This window comes from Cataglyphis hispanica, chromosome 19 (genome assembly GCF_021464435.1).
Source record: "Cataglyphis hispanica isolate Lineage 1 chromosome 19, ULB_Chis1_1.0, whole genome shotgun sequence".
Classification (NCBI taxonomy): Eukaryota; Metazoa; Arthropoda; class Insecta; order Hymenoptera; family Formicidae; genus Cataglyphis; species Cataglyphis hispanica.
Window position 1 is genome coordinate 644291 of NC_065972.1, and position 27683 is coordinate 671973.

At 30.0% G+C, this 27683-nt stretch overlaps 6 protein-coding genes across 9 annotated transcripts; 4 read left to right on the top strand and 2 right to left on the bottom strand.

The window, feature by feature from the left end:
* The first annotated feature begins 455 nt into the window (after window positions 1-455).
* Window positions 456-8728, top strand: LOC126856744 (putative epidermal cell surface receptor). Of its 3 annotated transcripts, none has more exons than XM_050605548.1 (12): window positions 456-956; window positions 2838-3395; window positions 3704-3994; window positions 4473-4665; window positions 4770-4984; window positions 5163-5518; window positions 5861-6128; window positions 6289-6478; window positions 6772-7270; window positions 7463-7823; window positions 7919-8112; window positions 8581-8728. In XM_050605548.1, exons 1-12 carry the CDS (start codon window positions 623-625, stop codon window positions 8689-8691), a joined length of 3570 nt encoding a protein of 1189 aa, XP_050461505.1. In that variant the 5' UTR covers window positions 456-622; the 3' UTR covers window positions 8692-8728. The 3 variants fall into 3 exon arrangements, with proteins under 3 accessions (XP_050461505.1, XP_050461506.1, XP_050461508.1); XM_050605549.1 differs by having other exon boundaries at window positions 457-956; window positions 7919-8137; window positions 8581-8720; XM_050605551.1 differs by lacking the exon at window positions 456-956 and having other exon boundaries at window positions 3011-3149; window positions 3233-3395.
* Window positions 8729-9499: 771 nt separating this feature from the next.
* On the bottom strand, window positions 9500-12791 carry LOC126856747 (tyrosine--tRNA ligase, cytoplasmic). Its single transcript, XM_050605556.1, has 8 exons — window positions 12655-12791; window positions 11791-12197; window positions 11176-11438; window positions 10851-11066; window positions 10521-10715; window positions 10138-10405; window positions 9773-9914; window positions 9500-9644 (listed from the first exon to the last, which is right to left on the bottom strand). The coding sequence occupies exons 2-8, from the start codon at window positions 12162-12164 to the stop codon at window positions 9531-9533; spliced, it is 1572 nt and encodes a 523-aa protein (XP_050461513.1). The 5' UTR covers window positions 12165-12197; window positions 12655-12791; the 3' UTR covers window positions 9500-9530.
* Window positions 12792-13011: 220 nt separating this feature from the next.
* On the top strand, window positions 13012-14701 carry LOC126856752 (28 kDa heat- and acid-stable phosphoprotein-like). The gene is made up of 5 exons (XM_050605561.1): window positions 13012-13287; window positions 13394-13491; window positions 13799-13930; window positions 14037-14167; window positions 14312-14701. The coding sequence occupies exons 1-5, from the start codon at window positions 13278-13280 to the stop codon at window positions 14526-14528; spliced, it is 588 nt and encodes a 195-aa protein (XP_050461518.1). The 5' UTR covers window positions 13012-13277; the 3' UTR covers window positions 14529-14701.
* Window positions 14702-14845: 144 nt separating this feature from the next.
* On the top strand, window positions 14846-16528 carry LOC126856751 (thioredoxin domain-containing protein 15). Its single transcript, XM_050605560.1, has 4 exons — window positions 14846-15151; window positions 15395-15612; window positions 15704-15930; window positions 16040-16528. Exons 1-4 carry the CDS (start codon window positions 15100-15102, stop codon window positions 16392-16394), a joined length of 852 nt encoding a protein of 283 aa, XP_050461517.1. The 5' UTR covers window positions 14846-15099; the 3' UTR covers window positions 16395-16528.
* A 587-nt stretch (window positions 16529-17115) lies between these two features.
* Window positions 17116-22039, top strand: LOC126856746 (zinc finger protein 502-like). Of its 2 annotated transcripts, none has more exons than XM_050605555.1 (7): window positions 17116-17494; window positions 18302-18398; window positions 18470-18789; window positions 18958-19329; window positions 19478-19832; window positions 20034-20425; window positions 20910-22039. In XM_050605555.1, the coding sequence occupies exons 1-7, from the start codon at window positions 17309-17311 to the stop codon at window positions 21450-21452; spliced, it is 2265 nt and encodes a 754-aa protein (XP_050461512.1). In that variant the 5' UTR covers window positions 17116-17308; the 3' UTR covers window positions 21453-22039. The 2 variants fall into 2 exon arrangements, with proteins under 2 accessions (XP_050461512.1, XP_050461511.1); XM_050605554.1 differs by having other exon boundaries at window positions 17309-17548.
* Window positions 22040-22601: 562 nt separating this feature from the next.
* Window positions 22602-27118, bottom strand: LOC126856748 (ATP synthase subunit beta, mitochondrial). Its single transcript, XM_050605557.1, has 7 exons — window positions 26936-27118; window positions 25966-26175; window positions 24966-25229; window positions 24489-24832; window positions 23987-24212; window positions 23678-23907; window positions 22602-23248 (listed from the first exon to the last, which is right to left on the bottom strand). Exons 1-7 carry the CDS (start codon window positions 27033-27035, stop codon window positions 23075-23077), a joined length of 1548 nt encoding a protein of 515 aa, XP_050461514.1. The 5' UTR covers window positions 27036-27118; the 3' UTR covers window positions 22602-23074.
* Between the last annotated feature and the right edge of the window lie 565 nt (window positions 27119-27683).

Consider the following 27683-nt stretch of genomic DNA (forward strand, 5'->3'; position numbering starts at 1 on the left):
AAGTATATTATAATAAATATATTATAAGTAATATTTTTACAATATTTTTTTTAAACAGTTGCATAGATCTGACGCTTTTTATCTCTTTTTTTTTTGAAGATGTAATATTTTAATAATTAAATAATTTTTTTTTTATCACAAATTATCTCAGTTACTTGCTCATTTATATGATAGTATGCGCGCGTGCATACCTATTACTGTTAAAAGAGTTTAGTCAGAAATTTTAATAGTTTTGAAAATAAGAATTTATATTTTTAATTATTTTAATATTATTATAGAGATATCATTACAATGTATAAAAATATTTCATTTTTTTTTAACTATGGTTTAGATCTTATACATAATATAATTCTCCAATATATATATATATATATATATATATATATATATATATATATATATATATATATATATATACATGTGCTATGAATCCCGTTCACCGCTACACTGCACTTTAACTTTAGCCTCGGAACGGATCATAAACGAGACGAGAGAGAGCGGCCAGTCGATCAGTTGCCACGCTTTCAGCATGCATATGCACGACAGTGTTTCGTGAACTGCGAGCTCAACACAATCCTTTCGAGATTCTGTCCTCTCTCCCCTCTCACATATATACACATACATGAAGAATGGACCATTCTCTCTCTTTTTCTCCTTGCTATCCAGGTCTTTGAAACCCGTTCCAGTCAATCACGGGCAATCCGTTGTTCCCGCGTTGTTGGTTTATTGCGAACAGTGGCTCGTTAAGGTGTATTTGAATTTTTTTTTTATACATTTTTTACTTTTTAAAAGAAAAAACAGTAAGTGCACGTGTTTGTGTGTGTACGGCTGTGTAGAAGAATGCAGTAGAATGCATATCCAGGAAAAATGCTTTCTGCTAAGACTCTGCTTCTTAGGCGGGGTCGCCTTTTCCTTGACGACCGCCAATACTGAAATGCGAATTGCCACAACACCCGGTGAGTTCTCCTTGAAGATGAACCCATTTTGTTATATATATTTATATATATATTTATAATATGCATTACCCATAGTTATCAACAAAATGATAATAATAGACAACAGAACTTCTTGATATTGTGCATAAGAAAATATCAAAATGTCATTACTATATTTTATAAATAGAAGATTGTTCAAAAGTATGTTAATTATCTAGATGTATCAAAAATTTTTTAGATATCTAAAAAATTAAGAAATTTTTTACGAAAACGTTTTTTAATATTGCTTCTTAAATATTTGTATTATACTATTAAAGAAATAATTGATGATAATATAGAAAGACAATTCCTTTATTTTTTTTACATTTCTGTTTTAAATTAATTAAAAATTTTTTTATTATTTCTACTTACAAAAAAAATGTTGATATTTGATTGAATACGTGTTTATTGTGTTTTAATTGTACATAAACTTATATAACATAAAAACAGCATATGAGATGAAAAGATAACGCATGTGTGTAATATTTTTTAAATAAATTTTTTAAATTATTTCAAAATTATCGCGATTAATATTAATAATTTTTTATGATAAAGCTATGGTTTTTACATAAAAGGCGGAAAGAAAAAGAGAGAGATGTTATAGTCACTTTCAAAGAGTTCAATGATTTAGACATACATAGTGATAAATAATTTTTAGCAGGACAAATTAATGCTTAATGATTTATTTCTTGACTATAATTAAATGTTCTTAATTATGATTATTTGAATTATTACTTTAATGTGAAATTCAAAATATAATTTTCACTCTTATTCTAATCTAGAATAAAAATGTTGCGCGTTGCGCCTTTCACTCGCTTTCTCACTCTAACATCGTCACATGTTCGCATAACAAATATAAGAGGAAGAACAGCATTAAACGAGAGCATTATTTTATGAGCATTTAATTGCTTTACAAATAACATAATGCAAAACTTCATTATACGAACATTTGATTATATTATTAGAACATGCACTCATATACGATGTACTTTTCTATTATAAATTATAATATTTACATATACGTATACAAATAATTTTTATAACATTATTCTCTTTAAAATTAATAGTCTTACAAACTATATTACTACCGAAAATAATCAGTAAATAATATTATTAAAAAACATAAAAACATATATGCAGTTATTTGAAGTACGAGTCTCCTTTCGGATCGCGGTCAGATCCAATAATTTGTATCTGTGTGTGTGTAACTTCTCTCTCCTGCCATTCCTTTCCTTTCACGTCATCCGTGTGACTACCGTTATTCGGCATATCTTGATTCCGTTGTGCCTTGTAACTTAATTAATAGAGAATATTAGCATAATCTTTTATTTGGTGTTTGTGACCGAACGTTCAGAGACATTAATGACCGCATAAGAGAGATGCTCGGTTTTCCTAGACTTATGGCATTTGCGAGTAGGTAGATTTTACTGAAACAAAGATTATACATTAAAATCAAAAATTATATGAGTACAAATATTTGGGAACATAAGAAACAAAAGGAAAATGTGCGCTTGATTCTTTAAATACAAAAAGCTAAAATACGTTTGTCTTATTACTAATAGCGATCCATTCTTTTTGTTCCAGCAAACATGAATGAAAGATTTATATCTTTGTATATTTTCTTTTTTATTTTTTTGTATTCTATTTCTGTTTGAATAAAATGTATTTTAATTTAGTTTTAAGAAAGTAAAATTTTGAGTATTTTTTATATACAATTTTTACAAAATTAAAAATTTACAAAATCAGATTTAAAATTAAGATTTACTAAGAAACAAAATTTTTACTTAAAGAAGCAAAATATTTAATAATTTTGACTGGATTTTTGAATTTTTCAAACATCATATCCTCCCTTTCTGTTTATAGATATCAATAGTGAAGATACCTTAGGAACACAACATTTTCAAACAGAATGGCAAAATAATATAACAGAATTAAAAAGTGCGTATCCAACAAAAGAAGTTGATAGCAAGGCCGCAATCGAAGCAAAGAAAAAACCTGTAATAGATTTTACCAAAACCAAAGGTGATCAGAAATACCAAAAACCTATAATCAGAGATGATGATTCAAAAAAAATCGCAGATTCCGATGCTTTAATGACATTATCAATTTCATCTACGACTACTCCAACAAAGATTGATCAATCTTCCATGACAATGAAATCCATAAATGCCACAAGTATATCGATTCCATTTCTTCTTCGTGGAGAACCGATAATTGCTATGACGAAGACGACACTAATCAACAATCTTACTGCCCAGAATATGATGAACACTACGATGGGAATTCAAACTATGGAAGAAACAACCTCATTAAGAGGCAGAGCCTTAAACATTTCCTCTCCGGAACCAACGAACTCATTGCATACTAATATCACGGATCTTAGTGACATCAGCATGGACGAGGATGACAAGGATGTCGAAGGTAAACGTTATAAAGAATATTAGAAATGATGGATATTGACTTTTTTGTAATTAATAATTTACGGCGGATTAAATATAAAGTTATGGATTAAATCTAAACAAAGATATGTTTAATACACTATAAATAATTAAACATGAGTATTTTAAAAAGTGTTCTTAATCTAGAAACAATGAACATATACAATAAAAAATATATTATTTTTTTTTCAAACCAAAATATATTATTTTTTTTGCGGATAGTAATATGTGACAGTGCATCATAATTTGAAAAAAAAATTGATTTTAAACAATCTGAACAACATTTTGCAGGCGGAGAATACATCGCATCGCACAATGAAACTGCCATAAACGTTTCTTCAACATTATTTCCGAAAATACCAACGTGTATCTATGGAAATCATACTTATTCAGTAGGTGAAAAAATTATTCGAGATTGCAAGGACAAATGCATATGTTCCGAAAATGGAATTACGGATTGTCAGCCGTTATGTGTTTTTCCTTATGTTAGGGCGGGCAAACATATTGAGGATCCTTTGTGCCAAGAAAAATTAATCACTGATGACTCATGCTGTTCCCTTGTTGTCTGTGCAACAGATTCGGGTATGTTTCCTTATATCCTCAAAAATTAATGAGCTCAGCACAGACTGAGGTAAGTTCATGATTTATAAATTCATAATTCGTTCATTTCTTTTTTTTGTCCACTTCTAAAATAATACATACAAATCAATTTTATAAATTGTAAAACTTACCTCATTCTATTAAATTATTTATTTTTATCTTCCTACTTAAGAAGATACTCAAGAGATTTTATTAATATATTTATCAATTAATGCTTATTAATGCTAGAGTACATTATCTGCTATCATTTTTTACAATAATGGAATCATTATTGTAAAAAATCATTTTGCATTATAATCAGTTATTCCATAAACATATAATTCACAATCAATATCAGAGATGGCATAAGCCATTTATATTTCATTCAGAATCTTTTTTTAAAATTATATTTTTTTTAGAACATTTTGTAGAATTTTTATGTTTATTTTCAATGTAAAAAAGAAATATGCTGTTACTGCAGCTACTGAACCAGAAGAAACATGCATACTTGGTAACAAGACTGTGAGTAGAGGACAACGCATTGAAGATGGCTGTTCTAAAGTATGCATTTGTGAGGCCGGTGGTCATTTAAAATGTCAGTCCAGATGTCCACCAAATGAGACTATTTCTGTAGTCAACCAGCATGAACGCTGCGTTGTATTACCCGATCCCAGGTATAGTCTTCTTCATTGGATAAAACTGTCTGTCACAAACAATTGAATAATGTATGAAATAGAATAGTTCATAAACAAGATAATTGAGTGTTTGATATCTTTAGAGATGCCTGCTGCACTATTACACTTTGCGACGTTACTTTGGGTGACCACGAAATTAAATCAGACAACAACACTGATTTAAATGTGCATTTAATAGATGTAAAAGTATTGAACTCAACGGCAATCAAATTGAAAATGTCTGTAAAAAACCTCCAAGATGTTACTATAGAGATATCACAGAACAATCACGTGTGGAGACAGCAGAAACCTGACAAAGGTAAAACTTTACTTCGGACAAAAATTGTTCAAATTTTATTTAGGTTTTAGATTGCAAAGAGAAAATGTCTTTGCAGGCTTTCATTAATTATAGAATATTGTTAATCTTAGAAAATTTAATTATAAAAAATGACGAATTAGAAAGAGAGGCACAAAGCTATATAAAGTATATTTTACAGATGGTATTCTTTCAAATTTGGAACCTGCACACACATACTACGTTCGTGTGACAGATGGAAGTCGTACCGGACCAGCCATACAAGTGTCTCTGCCAGCTGAAGTAATAAAGTTCAACATTTCAGAGAAAACGTCTGACAAAAATTCCTGCAATTACAGAGGAAAATCATATAAAATTGGTGCAGAATGGTACGATGAATGTATCTTCTTCTGCATTTGCACGGAAGGTGGCAAAATTGAATGTAACACAATAGAGTGTCCCACAGACTTTGGACTGGATGTGCTGGATCCTCACTGTCTAGATTGGGAAACAGTTCCAGCGAATTTTGTTCCAAAGGCACCACAGTGTTGTCCTCAGGTATGATCTACAACAATTTCTTTCTGAACTGGAAATTTATATATGCTGTCCCGTATAAAAAACGTACAAATCAGTAACTATTTCTTGTCAAAAAATATATATATATATATTTTTGTTTTGTTATATATATATATTTTTTTTTTTTGACAAAATTTCAGAAATTTTCTTTGACACTAATGCATTACTATTCGTCTTTGGCTCTTAGCCCAGTAAAAATTAAATAAAGAATATGTTTATTAATAAATTAATTAATAATAAATAATATTTTTATTAATAAAAATATTCTGAGAAAACCTTATCAAGTTTTTATAATTTATAATATTAAAATAACAATTTTTCTAGGAGGTACGCTGTAGAAATAATGGATCTTGTAACTATGAAGGAGTTACATATGATAATTGGAGCGAATTACCTTCAAATGTCACCGGCTGCGAGAAACGTTGTTATTGTGAAATGGGCAATGTATCTTGTCAAGCTGCTTGTAAACCTGTACCAGCTCTACCACCTACTAATTTGCCGTGTCTTCCTCATCAGGCAACATTGATGCATTTACCTATTAATCCATGTTGTTTGCAATGGGCTTGTAGTCATTTATCATCACAATTGCCAGGTAATGTTTTAAGTCACAAATCTTACCAAAATTAATATTGACATTATTTAAAGATCTATTCAAAGACTCATTATATCTCATTGTCAGATACTTTTGAATCTTATTAATAATTAGCAAGATAGATCTATATATAATGTAATATAATAATGATGTATTATAGGTTTGGATCATAATATTATACCTCCAGGCTTTTCACTATCTGGATTTGCAACTCCATCTTCCTCCAATGAAGTCATAATGCAAATATTGGAAGCACTAGATGAACATACAGTTCGGCTAGTATTTACTATACCCCAAGTTCTGGTAGGGTTGCATGGAAGAGTCGAATTGCGATATACTAGCGATAAAATGTACGTAGTGAGACATTAACTATGGAATTGCATAACTTATAGTGACAGCTACTATAATATTTATTCTTATGCTAAAATTTTTATTGTTGCTATAATTTTTATGCTAACATCAGAATTTGTATTATATTTCATTAACTTGTTTGATCAAAAGTGATTTGCATGACGAAAAGTGATTGTAAAAACCATTTGTATATACTTATCTCTATTTTTCTCATTTGTGGCATCATCGTTATTCAATATATCCAATCTTAATATATCTATCAATCTTTGACTATCTATTTCTCATTTTCTAGGAATTTCGATCCATCCACGTGGAAAGTACAAGTGTTTGCTCCTCCTGACGACTTAATTGCAACACCTCAACTCGAATTTGAGTTAGGTGATTTAAAGCCGATGACTGAATATAAAATGAAGATTACAGTGAAACTGAAAGATTTGGCCAATAGTCCAACTAGTAAAATTTATAGTGTACGTACGTTAGAGAAACGTACAGAAGTAATAACTTTGCCTCCACAAATACTAATTGACGCTGAACTTAGAATAGTGGAAACAAACTCTACATGGATCAATGTTATGTGGAAGAAATTTACAGATTACGAATTACAATTCATAGACGGCGTACAATTGAGATATAAAGAGCATGATGGTAAAGTTTATGCGACAACACCACTGATCCATCGTGCTGTTATAAATTGTGTAATTGAAAATTTGAAACCATCAACCATGTATGAAATCGGCATTTACTTTATACCATTTCCGGGACAATCAACGGAATTAATAAGCGAGAAAACGGTAAGATATTTACTGATTATTGAAATTATTTTTTATTTGTAATTTTTAATTTAAATATAATACCTAATAATAGTTTAAATGTTGACGATTATATATATTGAATTAAAATATTAGGAATATTAAAATTACAAAAAAAAATCCAGTAAAATATATATATCATTAATAGTATATTAGTATAATCTATTATAACAGATTCAGGTAGCTACATTGATGGAGCCAGATCCATATTCTTTTGATATAAAAGTTGAGATTAAGATGATCAAATCAACAAATGTAGAAGTGCTATGGAATGGTGTGCCTTATCCAGAGGACAAATATGTGAACATTTATCGTGCAATTTACCAAAGTGATACTGGCAAAGAAGACACTAGTATTTTCAAAATTGCTAAAAGAGATTCTGATGCCAAAACCATTATCAATGATCTCAAACCTGGCACTAGGTATCGACTATGGCTTGAAATATATTTAACCAATGGAAAAATAAAAAAGAGTAATGTGCAGGATTTTATTACTAAGCCAGGTGTTCTCTTACCAGCTACAGTGTCTCAACAAGGTAATAATTTTTTTTACAGCTTTTGTTAAAAAGCAGATTATTTTTATATTTTATATTTTATCTGAAATTATATGCAACATGAATCTTTTTTTCAGCTGGAAAAGTTGCATCATTTCCTCTTTATGAAGGCGATTACTATGGTCCCTTGGTAATCGTAGCCATTGTAGCTTCCTTGGCGATACTATCGACTCTGATCTTGTTAATGATGCTGATGAAAAGACGGACGAGTATTAAGGCCGATATATCATCTCGTAAAACAACATCAGCATATGACAATCCTTCCTACAAGGTAGAATTACAACAAGAAACTATGGGTAATTTATTATTATTTTTTTGTAATGAAGTAAACACATTAATATGGCAACTGTTAAATTTAGATCACATGGTTAAAAAAAATTCATATAAATTGATTAAAATATAAAATTATCACATATTGATCCAAAAAATATGTAATAAAATTTAAATAGTTTTTTCATAGCTACCTTTTTTATTATTCGTTGTGATATACCAATTTTGTCATGTTATTCGAATATATAGACAAAATGTTGAATGTTGATGTTGAGTTGCATATAAAATTAATGCAACTTTTATGTATTAAAACATTTATATCGCTTAGTATATACTTTCAATTTATACTCAAAGATGCCATTGGTTTTGTGTTTACCTTGCAATAGATCTTCAATTTTATACAAAAATATGTATATTAATTAAACGAGAATATTAAATAAATATTCATCATGAATAATGTTCTTTTTAGACTTGTGAAGACGCTGTTACGATATCTAATGGAATAAACAAAACTACAACAGATCATGAAATGGCAATCATCAATTTGAATGTCAAGAAAAAATTGCCTGAAGTTCAATAATTTATTAGTGAATATTTATTTATATATACGATATATGTTCACATTCCACAAATCATAAATTATTAAATTTTAACAATATTTCTTAATATACTTGCTAAATTAGTATAAATTTAGGTAGACGACACATAGAATAAGTATTGTTAATGTTATTATAACTTATAAATTAATGAATGTAAATTATAGTATGTATATTAAGAAACATTGTTAGGTTTTAATTGAAGTGCATATTGAGATTGTTATAAAAAAAATATATTAATATACCACGCTATGTCATTTGGCAAATTGTTCAATATTCTCATCTTGATAACTCTTTGTCAGAGGAAAAAACAAGACGTTTTAAGTCGACTTAGACTCAGGAATATAGCATTGCAATAGTGTAATAGTCCATTTTTATTAAAAATGTGCGTATATACATACAGAGTAGCAAAAAAGTAATAGAATATATCCTAATATTTCGAAAATCATGTTTAATATGAAAGTTATATATGGGTTTTAAGCAACCCATTATATGATAAAAGGTGATTCAGTCATTCAGCATTTCATAAATCTCAGCAAACTTTTTTATTTGAAACAGCATTCTCTTTAAATAATAAAGTTATGATATCCATTATATGATCGATATCAAGAATCATAATTAATATAAAGATCATTGAACTTATTTGTTTATATATATTTGCTCTACTTTTGATCACAAACTTTTATAATTATACTTTTTTGGAAATTGATAAATATGTATGTACGCCCATTAAATGCTAGAAAAATACAAAAAATGAAACATTTCATAAAAATGCATTTCTAGCTAATCAATTGCAATAGATATAAAGCTAGTTATAACTGCATTATTTAATTGGAACGTTTCTGAGAGTATCACTTGTTATCTTGCCACCTGCCAAAGTGAGTAAGAGATTCCCATTCCAAGATGCTGCGCCATCTCCATTTACCACAAGATCGACCTAATGACAGTAGTATTTTACTATAAAAATTTTTTTATATCTTCAACTCTAAGGAATGCATATAATGAAAAGATTTAGTTGGATATCCATGCACATTATGTACATAAATGATCAGTATATGTATGTACCTGCAGTTTTTCCCACACTTTCTTTTTTGGATTTAATACATCATCTGCTGTCCCATCTTCATATCCCTCGATAATAATTTTATCACCAGGCATGCTATTTGCAGGAGGTCTCAAAGGTTCCACTTGCCTTGTTGGTTCTTCACTACATAAAATGTAATATTGAATTATATTTTAGTCATTATCGTAATATTCATTCATACATTCTGTCTTAATTTGTAATGTAATAATTATATATATATATATATATATATATATATATATATATATATATATATATATGGGATTTTTATATATAATTTCATGTGCAATAGATATATGTATAAATAAAACTTTAAAATGTTATTTATATATAATAGGATATTTACACTGAAGCACAGAGAACCATTCCATGTGATGACACTCCTCTAAGAGTCGCTGGTTTTAAATTGGCCAAGATCACTACCATTCTGTTTTCCATCTCTTCCAAAGATACAAAGTTGACTAATCCGCTAACTATAGTACGTGGGCCACTTGGTTCACCTACATCTATTTTCTCAATGTAGAGCGAATCCGCGTCGGGATGCTTCTTAACTTCAATTATTTTGCCCACTCGGATATCTAATCTTGCAGGAGTAATTTCCACCTCTTGGGGTTCTAAATAAATGGAACAGTAGATTGTAATTTTCTTGGAATATTACTTATGAAACCAATTTTGTGCATAAATTTTTAGACAGAAACAAAAAATTTTTTCGTAAAATACACAAATTACTTTGTTTTTTCGACTGAGGATATGCTTTGCTTGCAAGCGATTTTAACTTTGAATTTGTTTCAAATTCCTTTCTTATTGGATCCAGAAGTTTGTTGATGTATATTTCTACAGCATTTTTCAAATCCCCAGGATGTATATCTTGCTTTGCAAAGGCAGTTTCCAAATCCTCATATTTTGAGAAGGATATGTCACCGCCTGAAACGGCGAGAATGCGATAAAGAAAGAATATTTATTAAATTTTATTCTTTTTGCTAAATCTATTATTTTATTGTAATAAGTCAAATCACAAATAGGCTCAAGCAGTATGACAAAATAATGCAAATTACATACCAAATTCTGCAGTTCTAGGTACGTTGAAAACATCGCCATCTTTAAATAATGAAAATAGAATGTGTTTGGAGAATGTTAAAACTCCATTATCCTCAATATTTCCAGGTTCACAAAATGCTTTCTTCAACTTTTTTTTCACCATTGCAGCATTGTCCAACAAATCGATTTTCGAATCTTCTTCAGATGAAGACATTTTTGCACCTGCCAAACCAGGAACTGAAAAGAGAGTAAATATGAAAAAAATATGGAAAAAATATATGAAATTTGCAATATATTTGAATGGAACAACAAAAGCTCCTATTCATTTTTCCTGCTTAATACTGACTCATTGGATTCATCAGATGAATACATTTTTCATATCCCATCATAGGCAGATACTTCTCTGCAAAAGTAAAGATTTTCCTCTGATCAACACCACCAAACTGCGCGTCTACCTTTAAATGGTGCTCATCAAGTGCTTGTAATCCTGGATAAAGAAGTCCAGATAGCAGAGGATTAGAGACCTGCTTAACAACTTCAGCACCAGCTTTCTTTGCATCATGCTCTGTCACAAGCGAGCTCAGACGATATACATCCAATGTGTATTCCCTTGAAAAAAAAAAAAAAAGAACAATTTTAGTCAATTATATAATATTGTCAATATACAAAATGGGAAAAAAGTAATAAAACGTTCTAATATTTTCAGTATTATGGATTTAAAAAAAAAATATTTAAATAAAACTTTTTTAGGATTTTAAATGGTGATATCATATTAACCTTAGGTCATTTTAAGCTCTACAATTTTTGTTCAAATTACTTTTATCTAAAATCCATAGTTTTTAAAATATCAGGATTTTCTATAATTTTTTTGACATTCTATATATAAAAATATATATTACAATAAAAAAATATAATATAATGCAAGATACATTAAAATAGTTTTGGTATAATGCCAACCTACTTTGATAACTGGTAATCTGTGCCTTTGACAAATTTTAATTTGTCCAACGGAACATCAATGGATTTCAACATTGCCTTGATTACAGCTTCATAATATTGAGTACGAAGTTGCAAAAGTTCCCAGGGTGCTTTCATGTTATCTAAATATGCATGGAGATCTGCGAAGAGAATTGTTACTTCTACTCCTGCTCGTAAGAAATCAGCTATCTTGGACATAGGTGCAAAGTAACCAATATGAGGTCGCCCTGTTGTAGCTGTACCCCAATACAGTTTGAGATCACGTTCCTTCAGGATATTTTTGAGTTTCTCATCTCCCAACCATTCTGCCAGATTCCTGGTAATAAGTCTATATTTCTCGTCCCATGTCAAGGTCATTTTGTTCTTCTTTATGTATGTCTTTTCAGTTTTCTAAACAAATTACTATTTTATAACAATTTATAAATTACATTAATGTAAATTGTTTGTTTTAGTATTCACAATCATGCTTGTATCATTCCCTGAGTTTTAATTATGTAGAAGTAGAATGTACATACACACATATGTTACATATACATATCATTATTTTTATTACATTTTATGAAATCAGCATATTACGTGCTATATACGCACAGATTTCATAAATTTCACAATTTTTTTTTATTAAATCTAATTATATAAGCTCTTCTTATTAGATCTAATTTAACTAAGAAAAACATTTTTTGACATTTTTTTAGATATATAATTATGAAAAATTTTTTTTAATATTAAGAGATTTCCAAAATGTAATATAAAATCAATAAAAGCAATATACTTTTTGGATACATTTAAGATAAAAAAAATTTATCTTAAAATTTAAATTGCGTGGGAGTAACCTAAAATATCATACCAAGAAAGCAGTATAAAAAATAATATGCCGGTGGCAATAATTTCACGTTTCACGTGCAAACGTAAGAAACACGTCAAAATCATTGACTAGAGATTTCCATAAATTATATAGTAAGCAGCTGGGGCCATTGCACATGAAAAAGTTTTAATTGTAACCATAAACAAATCGACCAACCACAGTCAAACATTCTTATTACGTTTGAAAATGCTTGATTATAATTGGTCGATTTAAAACTTTTTCATGCCTTATATCTCATGTGGTTCTATTGACGTAAGGACAGCCATTTCTAGATGAGCAAGATGTTATCTCGCACATATATACTCTATGACTGTTTTTACAAATGGAAGGGGTAGGCAATGCGTGTTCCAAAGTTCCCGATTTCAGGTTCCAGGTTCCAGTTCAATATATATTGAGAGTTCAGTGGTCTATCCTTATTATGTTTATGGATGTAACGTATCTTCCTGATTTGATGTAAGAACAATTTTTTGTGATACATCTGGCGAACGGAAATTCAAAAAAAAAAATAATAAAATAACACGATTTCTTGAAGTGATATATTAACGAGTACTTTGAGATTTCTTGGAGTTAGTAAGACTTGCGGATTCATTTTATCATAAACTACAATGCCGCGAGGTAAATACATCCTGTTGTCATGTTTGTCTTCTTTTTCAAGAGAATTATTCCCAGATTTTTTTCACGTTATACATAATTGCTATAATTATTTGCTCTTGTCATGTAGGAAAATTCGTCAATCACAAAGGCAGGAATCGACATTTTACGAATCCCGAGGAGCTGGAGGAACAGCGTCGTCAGGAAGAAAAAAAGCAACAGTGGAGAGTCAGTATTTTTAGGTTAACCAATAAACGTTGCGTGACTATTTAAGCATATCGTGATTAATACGTATTATCTATTGTGTGTAAGTTTTAAATGCTACAGAGATTTAGTTTTCTCATATTGATTTATAAAAAATGAAAAAAACAATATTCGGTAATCATAATATACAGATATGGTCACAATTTTTGTTATATATGACTAACAAAAATGAACGAACTAAAAGTCTTATCTCAATTTCTATATAATTATTTTATATTATTTAAAACTAAGATTTAAAATTATTTAAAATAATTTAAAATTTATTTTATAGAAAAATAAAGAACAAGATAGTTCTGAAGAAGAAGAAGAAGACGAAAAACCCAAAGCAAGTGGCACTAATAGATCAAAAAATCTTAGTGCCACAGATAGTGAAAGTGAATCAGAATCGGATTCAGAAACAGAGGTATTTAAATTTAAAAAATTTTTCATGTATATATATATTTGTATTTAATAATAAATAAAATTTTTTATGCAATCTTCTCTTAATAATTAATATTTTGTTTGTATAGGGAGGCAAAGCAAAGGGTGTAGAGAATTTAATTGAAGTAGAAAATCCAAACAGAATACAAAAGAAAACTAAGAAATTAACTCAATTGAATCAATCATTAGATTCAAAACCAGAATTATCTCGAAGAGAGCGGTAGGTGCGCCATGACTTTGAACATAATCATAATTGTTGAATAATGCTGTGTTCAAGATATTTTTATTTTTCAAGTCATATCTTGTACATGAGTAATATGAGTTATCTTCACTTTGATAATGAAATAAAATTTATGATTTTCAGAGAACAATTAGAAAAACAAAGAGCCTATGCAAATTATCAAAAATTGCATGCAGCTGGTAAGACGGACGAAGCTCGAGCGGACCTAGCACGATTAGCTATAATTAAGCAGCAACGAGAGGAGGCAGCAAAGCGACGAGAGGAAGAAAAAAGGCAAAAGGAGATGGCGCAACAGAAGAAAACCGAGTTGACGCAAAAAGCACTCGGAAAAAAATCCTAAAACCTTCCGATAGAGCTAATTGCATGGCTAATTGATTATTGCAATATTAATATCTTCACATCTGATCGTGTAATGATAAAATTTGATGAACCAATACATATGTTTGCTATATGCGTTTTATGATATGTTAATCATTGTTTATATACAAATACAAATGAATTGAATTAAATCCAGCCTGACATTTATCTTTTTATTATTTCAATCAAATTGAAACTATGTGAGGATAGATCTATTGATTTGTTATATAAATTTGTAATCCGTGCAATTTATTATCAAAAATTTATATACCAAATTACGATTTTATATGAACGACATCAAAAAGTATATTGTATACTATAATCTTGCAATTTTTTTAGCGATTTTAAAACATTGATGTATTCATTGCGCATGCGCGAGAAATCAGCCCGCCTTCTCATTCTCACTGATATGAGTTTGCCCGTCACCGTTACTGCTATTGTTGATTAGTAGGGTTATAAGAACTAAAATATGTTTTAAATATAATTCAACTTGATTATACGTATTCGATACGTTTTTGGATGTGGTTTATATTATAAACATAAAATTACACAATATGATTTTACTAAAAAACTTTATAAACTTTATTGTGCTTTTTCTAATGTTGGGTAAAAAAATAATTTTGTATATATATTTCCTTTTTCAATATTTTATATATTTATGGAAGAAATTTTATCTAATAAACTAAATTATATAAACAATGTTTCCAAAATCTATATCAAACCTATTATATATATAATCTATAAATATCAGATTTTTTTAATATATTAGTCTATATATAGAGATAAATAATAAAATTTTATAATTTAATCAATTTTTTAAAACAGATTTATTATCTGTACCTTTTTTAGTTATTAGTATAACTAGCAAAGAGACTATGGAACAAGTTGTGACACAATCAATTGTCGAAGATACTTTGATTCAACAAGAAAATGAACAAGTATATACAAATGAGGAAAAAGATTCTGTAAAAATAAATGCTGAAGTAGCAGTAAATGCCACTAATACGATTTCAACTAATATTACAAAAATTAATTGTTCATCTGAGAAGATATATGGTCCTGTTGAGGTTGAACATATAAAATAATATTAGATTTTATGTATAAACGAAGAGAGAGAAAGAGAATAATCTTTCTAATTTTTTTTATATCTACATTTAGATTGTCAATGCAACAAGGCTTATGGAGTTATTAATCTTAGAACCTGGTCCATCTAATCGTTCAAGAAATGACAAAGATGATAAACAATTACCAGGAACATGTGTTATAGTATTATTTTATGCTAGATGGTGCATATTTAGCAGTCAAGCTGCACCACATTTTAATGCCATACCACGTTCGTTTCCTCAGATTAAAGCTGTGGCCATTGATGCTATAAAACACCAAAGGTAAACATGTATATGTAATTGAAAAATATCTATAGATATAAAATTTATATTAATTTTTTGCATTAGCTTTGTAATTAATAATGTAACTTAAGAAAATATGTTTTTTCAGCTTCAATGCTCAGTATGGAATAGTTGGGGTGCCAACATTGATGCTAGTTCACAATGGTAAGCCTGTCGCCAAATTTAATGATACTGTTTATACCCTGGAATTGTTTGCCAAATTTATATCTCATCTGACAAATCTGCAACCAAATGGCTCACTATATGTTACATCGGCGGATTTCATGGGACCAGTTGCAAGCACGCCTTCTAATGAAGTGGACTATTGTCTAGTGTTGTCATGGATCTTTATCATTGCTTGCGTGTTGTACTTTACATCGTGCAGCAGATGGTGGCAACAGTTTGTCGAGCTCATTCAGAATACGTGGCGTGAGAGTAATGCACAACACGAACATGTCGATTAAATACTATATTTTATTATTAAATATTGAGTTATTTATTCATAAAAGCTTTGTAAATATGTGTATATATATTATAATTAATATGTTTATATATATAGATAGATAAAAGAAGAAAAGTAAATATATGAAATGTGAAATTGTTTTATATATGTCACAAATATTTTAAAATGTATAATAGTTACTCGAAATGAAAATTTATGCTCATAAATAAGCTAGTCGATTATGAATTGCCAAAAAATAACAAAGAATGAGCTAATATTAAAATTTTTATTTAAAGTATTATATAAAGACCCTGGCTTAATTTTGACTTTAAATTTTTGTCATACAATATACAATATACAATTTTGAATTAAAATTTTTTTTATTTAAAATTTTAATTTTATTATATTTTAAAATATTTTCTTAAAAAAATAAGTTTTATTTGTTACATTATAATTAAAGAAAAAAGACAAATATTTTTTAGGTAAAAATTATATAAAGAATATTTTCTTTGAATATATAATCGATTAATTTTTCTATTATTTATATTATATATTTATGCAAGTTTATCTAGATAAACCTTAACTTGAATTTGGCGGCGATATGTAAATTGAATGATTGTAATGGCCGATTTCGAGATTCACTTATCAATTTCCCAACTTCATGATTGTTGTGTGCGGCATTTGTTTGTGCTGAAGTTTGTCTCTAATGGATTTGTTATTGCCGTGACTAGGCTGCCAATATTGTGAGCCGCTTTAAAAAAAAAAGGGTTTGATTCAACGAGCGTATAATTTTGTTGAATAAGCGGATGAATGAGATTTTCGTATATAAGTCATCAACATTTCTTTCAACGTCTTACGCTAGGTTAGATTATCCAATCGGACCTGTGGTGATCATATAACTTTGAGAAGTTAACAGATTATTTAACCCATTTAATTATGGGTTCGCTGAACCTTATCTGCCCAATGTGTTGCGGTGAAACTTTCAATAACCCTCAGTCTCTTAAATACCACTTGTTGAGTATTACGGACAATCTCTATTGTCCTGGCTGTTCACAGCGTTCTGATTCTGTGGCAGCGCTCATTCAGCATCTTGACAAATGCGAGCAAAATTTGGAGCGCAAGGTGAGACTTGACGTTCTGACAAATAAACTCCGGAAAGAGTCTGAAGCCAAAATGGTTGGTAGAAAAAATTAAATAAGAAGTTTAGCATGCAATTCATACAAGTTTTCGAGCAATTCTGTCATTTTAAAAGTTTGTTATTTTTTAAGTTTATTTGAAATTAGAAATTTTTAAAGATTTTTTAAAACATTTTTATCAAATAAAAATGTTGAGAAAAGCCATAATCTTCAAATTATAAAGATTTATATAAATGGTTGAATTATAAATAATTGAGGTAAAAAATCTTTTCAAACAAAATTACATAAATAGATGACAAAATTATCGTGTATATGTGTGATTTTAGATAATTTTAATATTTTAATTTAATAAAACCAATTTTTTAAGACTTAATTATAAAAATATATGAGAACTGGAGTATTGAAAACTAAATGCAATATATCTAATGTTTTATTATCCAATTATATGTATATATATATATATATATAATGTAAAATTTTTATATATTTAATGTAAGTTAAATTATTGTGAAAATGATTTTAAAAAATACTAATAAAATTTTAAAAATATGAAGAGTCAATATATTCTACTAAATACTAGAAATTTTTTGTTTATGGCAAGAATTATTAACTATATTAGATGATATTACATATTACATTGTGGACTGATTTGCTAATTTTAAATAATATTTGAGAAATGGCTTATATATATAATTCTTTTATATATTGAAAACTATTTCAAATAAAAAATTATTAATTTATCTCTCTTTTTATTTGTAATAAGATATCTTGTAAATATAATCATTGATTTCAGGATAAAGTACAGATTAATGGGAGCTTTCTTGCGACTGTGAGTGACAATGGAATTGTTATAATGGATGATCCACAGACGATACAAATGGATGAGAATGGTTCGTAAAATTACTGCTTTGTTGCATAAGGGTTTTCCAAGAATGAATATTATTCTTAATGAAAACATCAGGAGAAATTAAAGTCGTAGAAAAGATGGACACGGAAGAAATACAACCAGATCAAAATTCTCTGGATTTCAAGATGTCCGAAGGGCTTTCTGGCGTCAGTGGCAGAATGCAAAGAAGACTGCAGCCAATGCAAGAATTAGTGGCTGTTCCTATATCAAATTTCAATACAGAATGCAAAACAACGGAAAAGAACGTAATTGCAGTATTACCGGAAAATTCCGAATTTCTGGATGCCACTACCTTGATCGATGTTGACCGTATAAATGAGGCAGAAGAGATTGACGAAACTGGTATTTTGCGAGTCAAGCAAGAACTGTGTGAGGTAAAGATATTGAAAACCAAATTATATATTTAGGCGACATATATATATATATATATATATATATATATATATATATATATATATATACACATCTTGTACATATTCATGTCAAATTATTTATATTAGTTTCTATCTGCAACCAATAATTGTTTGTTGTTTCTCTTGCAGGTGGAATCTGATGCTGTATATAGTTGCACTAGCTGTGAAATCAGCTTCAACTCCATTCTGGAACACATCAAACAGTTTCACGATGGTCAGGAAGTATTGCTGGAAATGGCGGAGCAATTGAACGATATGGCGACGCCTACGAACCAAGTGTCCACGACGTCTGAAGATTCGGAAAACGTAGTAAAAGGACGACAACGGCAAACAATGAATACGTTGCGTACAGAAGAATGTGTAGACAATGAGGGTAGGTTCTACACAAGAAAGGTAGTGCAAATCGAGAAATTCTGGGACCGTACACCGATCCAGATAACATCGCAATCAGCAAAAGCTCCAATGATCGAGAAGTTCTTTTCGAATGTGGAAGGAGTTAAGGTGTGATTTAAAATGCGCTTGATTTTTTAACAAAAGAATAATCTTGTGCAACATTTTAAGGATTAACATATAAGGATTATGTGAGATTATATTAGAAGAGGATTATATAAGAAATTACATATAACATCTACGATATATAATATCGCAGGTACGAGAGAAGCGCTTAGCGACTGCGTCAATGCGAATGTACAGATGCAATCAATGCTTGCAGCAATTCTCCAAGTTAGGAAATTTTCGTGTGCACGCTTGTCTTCGTGGCAACAAACGCTGCGAGCACTGCGATCAAAGCTTCGCGACACCCAAAGCCTTGCAGCTCCACATGAAAGTACATGAAGGTGACATCGATTCAAGCCAAAAGTCATTTATTTGTACCATTTGTGGTACCGAATTCTGCTCCCACAAGAGCTTACGTTTGCATTCAAGAATGCATGCCCCGGTAAGGGCTAGACATGTTGATGCACCCGAGGGAACTCCTAATGCAACTTTCACTTGTCCTGAATGTGGTAATAAATTCTTTCCTTGAATTTACTTTTTGAATTAACTTGACTTAATTTCATTTACATTATAAACAAGCTCGTTAATTTTTCTTATTTACTGAACCAAAAAAGTCATGATTTGTTATATATTACAACTTATGATTTATAACACATGTCAAGCTGTATTGTTTTATCTTTGTAGCATTCTTAAGCATTTTTCCTTTACAGGTAAAACTTTATCAGAATCATACAAAGATACACACATGGCGTTACATACTGGTGATTCAGTGACATGCGCTGTCTGTAACCGTAAATTTGATTCTGCGGACAGTTTAACGATGCATGCGGCAGTGCATACTGAGATAGCACTCTCGCCGTCACCTACCCCGCCTACTTCGATTTCAACTTCGTTGGTCAGAGAGACAGCAGTAACAACGACGACAACAGCGACGACAATTGCGATGACATCAACAACGATGACAACAACGACAGCGACGGTGGAAACTAGTGATAGTCAGAAACCCTATCAGTGTCAGCATTGTGGTCGCAGGTTTACCAGACCTCACGAAAAAGTGAAACATGAACGAATTCACACTGGCGAGAAACCACATGCTTGTGAGGTAGATGAATATAATTGTATGAGTATTATGCTAAGTATTGCACAAAGCATTTTGAGAAATAGAGTGAGATACTTAAAATTACAAGATGCTAAATGTAAAAAAATTCATCGAAAAAGATTGTTGTACAAGTGTTGTTTTAATGCATAGAGAAAAGGTGCCAAAATTGAGATATTATTTTATATTTGGATTCTATTTTTTAGTTGAAATTATTAGAAACTGTATTATAGACTGTACCAGTTTTGATAATATTAAAATTTTAAAATTTACCTGTTTTCATAGGCAAATTAAAAATGAAAGAGAAAAAGAAAACAGAGGACTTTGTTATAATAATGAGCTCAATATAATTCACGTCTAGTCATTTTAACGTTCTAATAATGCACATGAGCGATAAAATCAATTCGTGAATTTTTCAAAGTTTTCTTTTCATTAATTGCCAATTGCGTTAAGCGGTAACAAAAAAAAAATGATGTCTATTTGCCGGTAGGTTTGCGGGAAGACTTTTCGTGTGTCCTATTGTTTGACTCTACATATGCGTACACATACCGGCGTACGGCCTTATGCTTGCCAGCACTGTGGCAAACGCTTCAAGGCGTCTTCCGTCTACAATCATCATCTGCTGACACATGGCGAAGAGCGCGCTTATGTGTGTCCATATTGTCCGAAAACGTTCAAGACACGAGTGCAGTTGGCTGGACACAAGAACAGTCACACGAAGCCGTTTCGTTGTACTGAGTGCTCGCGACCGTTCGCATCACTCTATGCCGTTCGCGCGCACATCCAGACACACAAGAAAGATAATAATCTCAAGTTTAGCTGCTACGTATGCGGTGCATCATATGGTCGGGCGTTCGCTTTGAAGGATCATCTGAAGCAACACGGCCAGGATGTGTTAGCGCCACCAGAACCTGCACGGGAAGAGGAAGTGCACGAGGACTTTCTCCTCCGAGAAGAAGGGGCCGAGCTCGTAGTCCCGTCGCCTTCGCTTCCTCTCATCGCACATTCTTCCGACGTAGACGATACTGATTAAAATTAATTATTGCAATTCGAGTCTAGTCGAATCTTAATGCGTGATTGTTCCTGAAAATCGCAAGATTCAAAGAGTGACATAAAATGACTGTGTTGAATCTTTTATGGAGATCTGTAAGTCTTTTCTTGTTTTAGTAATTATATGTTTCATAAGTTATTGCATAAATTATTGCGATAACGGATTTTTTACTAAAAGTCGAGAATAATTGAAATCTAGTTAAATAGTAAGCATTGTTAATTCATTAATAGTTTATTTGTTCGTATTTCTTATATATGAAATAATTAATTGTTCTTGATTATAAATTCGTGAATTGCATTAGGAATCGCAGGATTGTACTGCCCAAAATGATAATTAGCGAATGTAAATGTTATATAATTTTAATCATTTTAATTACATATAATTAAAATACAAAGAATTTGCAGATTTTTAATCTAGTTTTCTGAAAATACTTGAATATATTCTAGTAATTTTCTGATAATAAATTCATTTCCCTCCATATGAGAGCATATAATGTGTTGCTTTAATTTTTATATCATAAAACTTCTAGTTTATACATTTTATAATAAAAAAAAGAATTTAAAAAACTATATATATTGCAATAGACAATTCATTTTAATTCTATTTTTTAATATTTAATAAATTACAATGTCATATGTGATTGTATAGTTATAGATAATTTGTTATTTAAAATAACAAAACCTAAACTAAAATTTCGTTCAAATAGAAATTAATTTGAGATTATTTTAAATTTAAAATATAATCCTCTGGTTTCAATGAAACACATTCATTTTTAATGTTATATAATATTGTTATTATATGTCGCGTTCGTGTATTTTCACACAAATGAATTAAATTTTTATCTAGGAAATTTTGTTTTTCTACATTTAATTATATCTAAAAAAAAAATAAATTTATAATTATTTATCAATTTTTTAATACATAATACAGTATGTACGTTACATACATGCGTGTGATATCATAGATATTATGCATATTGCGCATACTAACTCATTCCCTCATTCATTCACTCCAACTCTCTTTTTTCGTTTATTTGTTCCATTTTTCCTTCTTTCAGCTTCTCATTTTTTCTCTCCCTTGCTGCTAATTATTTTCTCAAGATTTAATGGAATAGGATTGTTATAATGCAAATTGTTTTTGTAAAACTTTTATTAGTGTCTAACACTGTAATTCTGTTATATGTTAATTAGCAGTAACATGATTACTGATTTAATCTATAAAGAAAGTAGGTCTAGAAATAACATGTGTAAATATGCATTCCAATTGACCACATTTATATTTCTAATTTCTAATAATTTCATGATTTTTGTAGTAAAAGGAAGATAAAAGATAAAATGAGTTTCACGAATATTTGTATAACAAACTTTGGCAGTATTTTAATTAATTTATTATAATAATAATTTAGTGCTATATTGCAAAAAAATTTTATTTGATATTTTATTTATCCGCCTTTTATCATTTGAAAGTCTCATTCAAGAAACTAAATAATGAAAATCACGAGAAAGATCAAAGAGTAAGAAAGCAAATTTCAAAAGGTTGCTTCCTCGAACGAATGATGACTGAATAAATCTTCAACAACAGTTTTACGATAAATATGAGTTAATTTATTGTTTGGCCAACGATTCTGCTTTTGCTACTACTTCCTCAATCGGGCCGACCATATAAAATGCTACTTCCGGTAGATGATCCAATTCTCCTCCCAATATTTTTTGGAATCCTTTGATGGTTTCCTGTAACGGTACTAATTTACCGGCGTGACCAGTAAATACCTCGGCGACCTAGAATAGTACAATTGATTTTTTTAATACAATGTATCAAATAATGTATAGATAAAAATACTAAACAATAAAATAAAATAAATATGTTTATACAATATAATTTTAAAAACAAATTACTAGAATTCTTGGAAAAAGAATGATCAAACACGCATGCATACACAATGAAAAATTATTATCTCCAACAAATTCTAAAATATACGTTTTATATAAAAAAATCTTTCACATAAAAGTTAGTTTCAAGAGCATTCTGTCAATACAATCTTGTTCTAAGTTTAAATTGTCTTGGAACAAAATCGTGCCAAAATCACAAAATGTTTCCATCAAAAACGGTTTTTTATAAAATTTAAAATTTTCTATAAAATTCATATTTTAAAATTTATTAAAAATATGCTTTTTAATAACTCCTCTATATAGTATATCAATTTTCACCTGGAATGGCTGAGATAAGAATCTCTGGATTTTTCGTGCACGAGCAACTGTCAGCTTGTCTTCTTCTGACAACTCGTCCATACCCAAAATGGCAATAATATCTTGAAGTGATTTATAATCTTGAAGAATCTTCTGTACGCCACGAGCAATGTTATAATGTTCCATACCAATAATATTGGGATCCATGATACGAGACGTGGAGTCGAGAGGATCGACGGCCGGATAAATACCTATATCATCAATAAATCTGTATTTCAAGAATCACAAACATCGTCGTGCAATACATTTAATTCTCAGAGCGATACATACCCAATTCAGCAATGGCACGTGACAACACAGTAGTAGCATCCAAGTGAGCGAAAGTTGTCGCGGGTGCAGGATCTGTCAAGTCATCAGCAGGCACGTAAATAGCTTGCACAGAAGTGATAGATCCTTTCTTTGTCGTGGTAATACGTTCCTGCATGGTACCCATATCAGTAGCCAATGTGGGTTGGTAACCTACAGCGGATGGGATACGACCTAGCAAGGCAGATACCTAAAATATATATATTATATAGAATATTAAAAACTGTAAGATATAAACTCTTTTTAATAAAACCTTTGTAAAAAAATTTTCCGTTAATAATTTATTTTCATTTTCGGTTTTATATAAAACCATCTTCTCGATTATACTAACGACAGGACATCCTGTATATGTTTACGTGCATGCATTTACATATGCATGTATATCAAAAAGGAAACACATAAGTATGTTACTATCATTGTTTCATTTATTTTAATAAATTACATATATTTATACTTCTTTTCTTACCTCGGAACCAGCCTGGGTAAACCTGAAGATGTTGTCAATGAACAATAGTACATCCTGACCTTCCTGATCACGGAAGTACTCAGCGACGGTAAGTCCAGTGAGAGCTACACGAGCACGAGCACCTGGCGGTTCGTTCATCTGTCCGTACACTAGTGCTACCTTAGAGGTCTTATCTTTGAGAGAAATAACACCAGATTCAATCATTTCATGATAGAGATCGTTGCCCTCGCGTGTTCTCTCACCCACGCCAGCGAATACAGAATAACCACCATGAGCCTTGGCTACATTGTTAATCAATTCCATAATTAGTACAGTCTTGCCGACTCCAGCACCGCCGAATAAACCTAGTGAATATCAAAATGATTCGTTATTAATTTAAATAATTAGCAATATGTAATCTCGATATTTTCACTAAAAAAATCGATTTTTTATGTTTTGAATTAATATGTAATTAATTCTATTGTAATAATGTCTCACCAATCTTTCCACCCTTTGCATAGGGAGCCAGTAAATCCACGACCTTAATGCCTGTTACTAAAATCTCTTGTTCGACAGACATCTCTACGAATTCGGGAGCTTCTGCGTGAATAGAAGCCAATTTATCTGTAGGAATAGGTCCACGCTCGTCAATAGGTTCACCAATGACATTGATAATGCGACCCAGAGTTTCAGCTCCCACAGGAATACGAATAGGATATCCAGAATCCAAAACATTTTGACCACGCACCAAACCTTCCGTACCTATAATACAAAATTTATAGCAGGTCCTAATTTTACTATATTGTAATAAACAAAAAAATAACCATTAATTTTCGGTTGTAGGATTTCAAATGGTGTGGATCTTGGATACAGGATGAGATTAGAACAAAAAGAATCGATAGGAAGAAAATCTGTGACTCGGTGAAGAGAGTACCTGAAACAATAATAATTCTAATGAAGAAATCTAAATGGCTGGAGGTCATTAACTCTTAGACAAGAGTTCATAGTTTTTCAGATCACTGATACTAGAAAAAAAATGATTCATCATTTAGAAACTAATCTTTCTGATCTTTGGAAAGTAATAATGAAATAAAAGATTCAAAACATAAACTGGAGTTTATAAACTAGTATGGTCAGATTCAATAGGATAAAGTAGACTTTTAATATTTCTCTAAACTCTTCTAAGTTATATATTATATAAGAAATACAATCCCTTACATGATTTTTGAAGATGTCTAATATTATAATATATACATTTCAAATATAGAGACATATGAATAATAATTATATTCCAATTCTTAAAAAAAAAAAGAATTACAAGTAAAGGACAATCAAACTTATTATATATTATTTTTAAGATATTAGAAAAGCTTTATGTATAAAATACAATGCTTGTGTAACATCACTGAATCTGAATTATATAACTTTTATATTTTCTGTATAAAAAATTAATAATTTTATAAATCTTACATATTATATAATATTTGTAAAATATTACCATCCATAGCAATGGTGCGCACTGTGTTTTCTCCAAGATGTTGAGCAACTTCAAGTACAAGCCGGGGTGTACGATTTTGAACTTCCAAGGCATTGAGAATTGGTGGGAGAGTATCTTCAAATTGTACATCAACAACAGCACCAATGACAGCAACTACCTTTCCTTGTGCATTCTTTGTCGCAGCTGCCGCTTTCGCCGCATAGTCTCTTTCTATTTGAGATAACATTTAAATCTTTGAAAAAAGTGTATATAAATAAGTTATTATATAAATAAGTTAAATATCTCTTTCTTTATTTCAGCTTTATGAAAGAAAACATGTAATTTCAAAGTATTCAAATATTTTTGCAAGGATTGACTTATAAACTTAAGAAACACATGTTACATAACATAAAAATGTGCTTGTACATATAAATACTGTAATAACTTATTTTATAAATTATTGATTCTATAGAATCTTATTTAATTCAACTTTATGTTATTTTTCGAAACATATTTTTAAAAAATATTGAAATAAAGACTTAGAGGAACATAGAGAGAAATGAAACGCTTTCTATAGTCGTAAAAAAAATCATTAAACAAATTACAAAAAGACATATTTCTACATATTTCGATTCGCATGAAGATGTAAAACAATAATTGCATTTATAATTATGTCGAACATTAATTTATTATCACTACGAAGACACAATGAATGAATGTGACTTTAGGCCGCCATATTGACCAGTGGAATCCTCCGACAATCGATCGCTGATTATATAATCGTTATAATAAATATTCTTTTTTTATATCTCAATAATCTGTATGAAATTTAAATATATTAATCATCGTGTGTTATGAATGAATGACATTAAGTCATTATTCCAAGACTTTTATCGGCGAAAGGTGAAGAAACGGCGAATATGTCGACAAGATTTCGTGTGCTATCGGCAATTTTTTTCAATGTATTAAATAAAGCGTAATGCATACTCACTGTTAATAGCGAAGGCGCTTGACACCTTCGCTACTTCGTTCTGAATAAGGCAGGGTTTAACAACCCTCAGGGCTGCTTTCGATACAGCACTCAACATCATGACCGGTCGATTAACAAGAGACTGCCACTGCTGAAAGACAGATTTCGTAGTCCCGTCGAATAGAGACTGCGTAATGCGTATCTAGTGTTATTATGCAGACCAGATCTTTTGCGCGTGCGCGGCAAACTCAGCATTAATCATCGATGTATAGTACAGACTTAGATATGACACAGATATGAATACCGACAAGAAGAAAAGATTCATTTAGACACAACCAATTATATTGACCGGTGCCTAGGGTAACCAGCATAATTAACCAATCAGAGAGCTCTGTGTTCAACTAAGCCAATAGGCAATATGTCCAATTGAACATGATCCATTGAAAATCGAGAATTTAAATTTGCCCAATCAGAAGAAAGAAAGTTTCTTTTATTTTATTGGTCCAATTCTAATTTTCAAACTTTAATTTTAATGCGTAATCTAATACTGATTTTAGGTTTGTTTTTGTGGCTACACTGAACTACACTAATGAATTCAGAAGTTTGTTCTTTGCGCCATTTGTTACATCTATTTTATTTTTTGTATATTGTACGTACGCAAATACATACATCAAAATGGTAAATCTTTTAGATTATAATTATTATTATTATTATCATATATTTTTATTTATATAATATTTTTAATATATTAATAAGCATTTTAAAAATA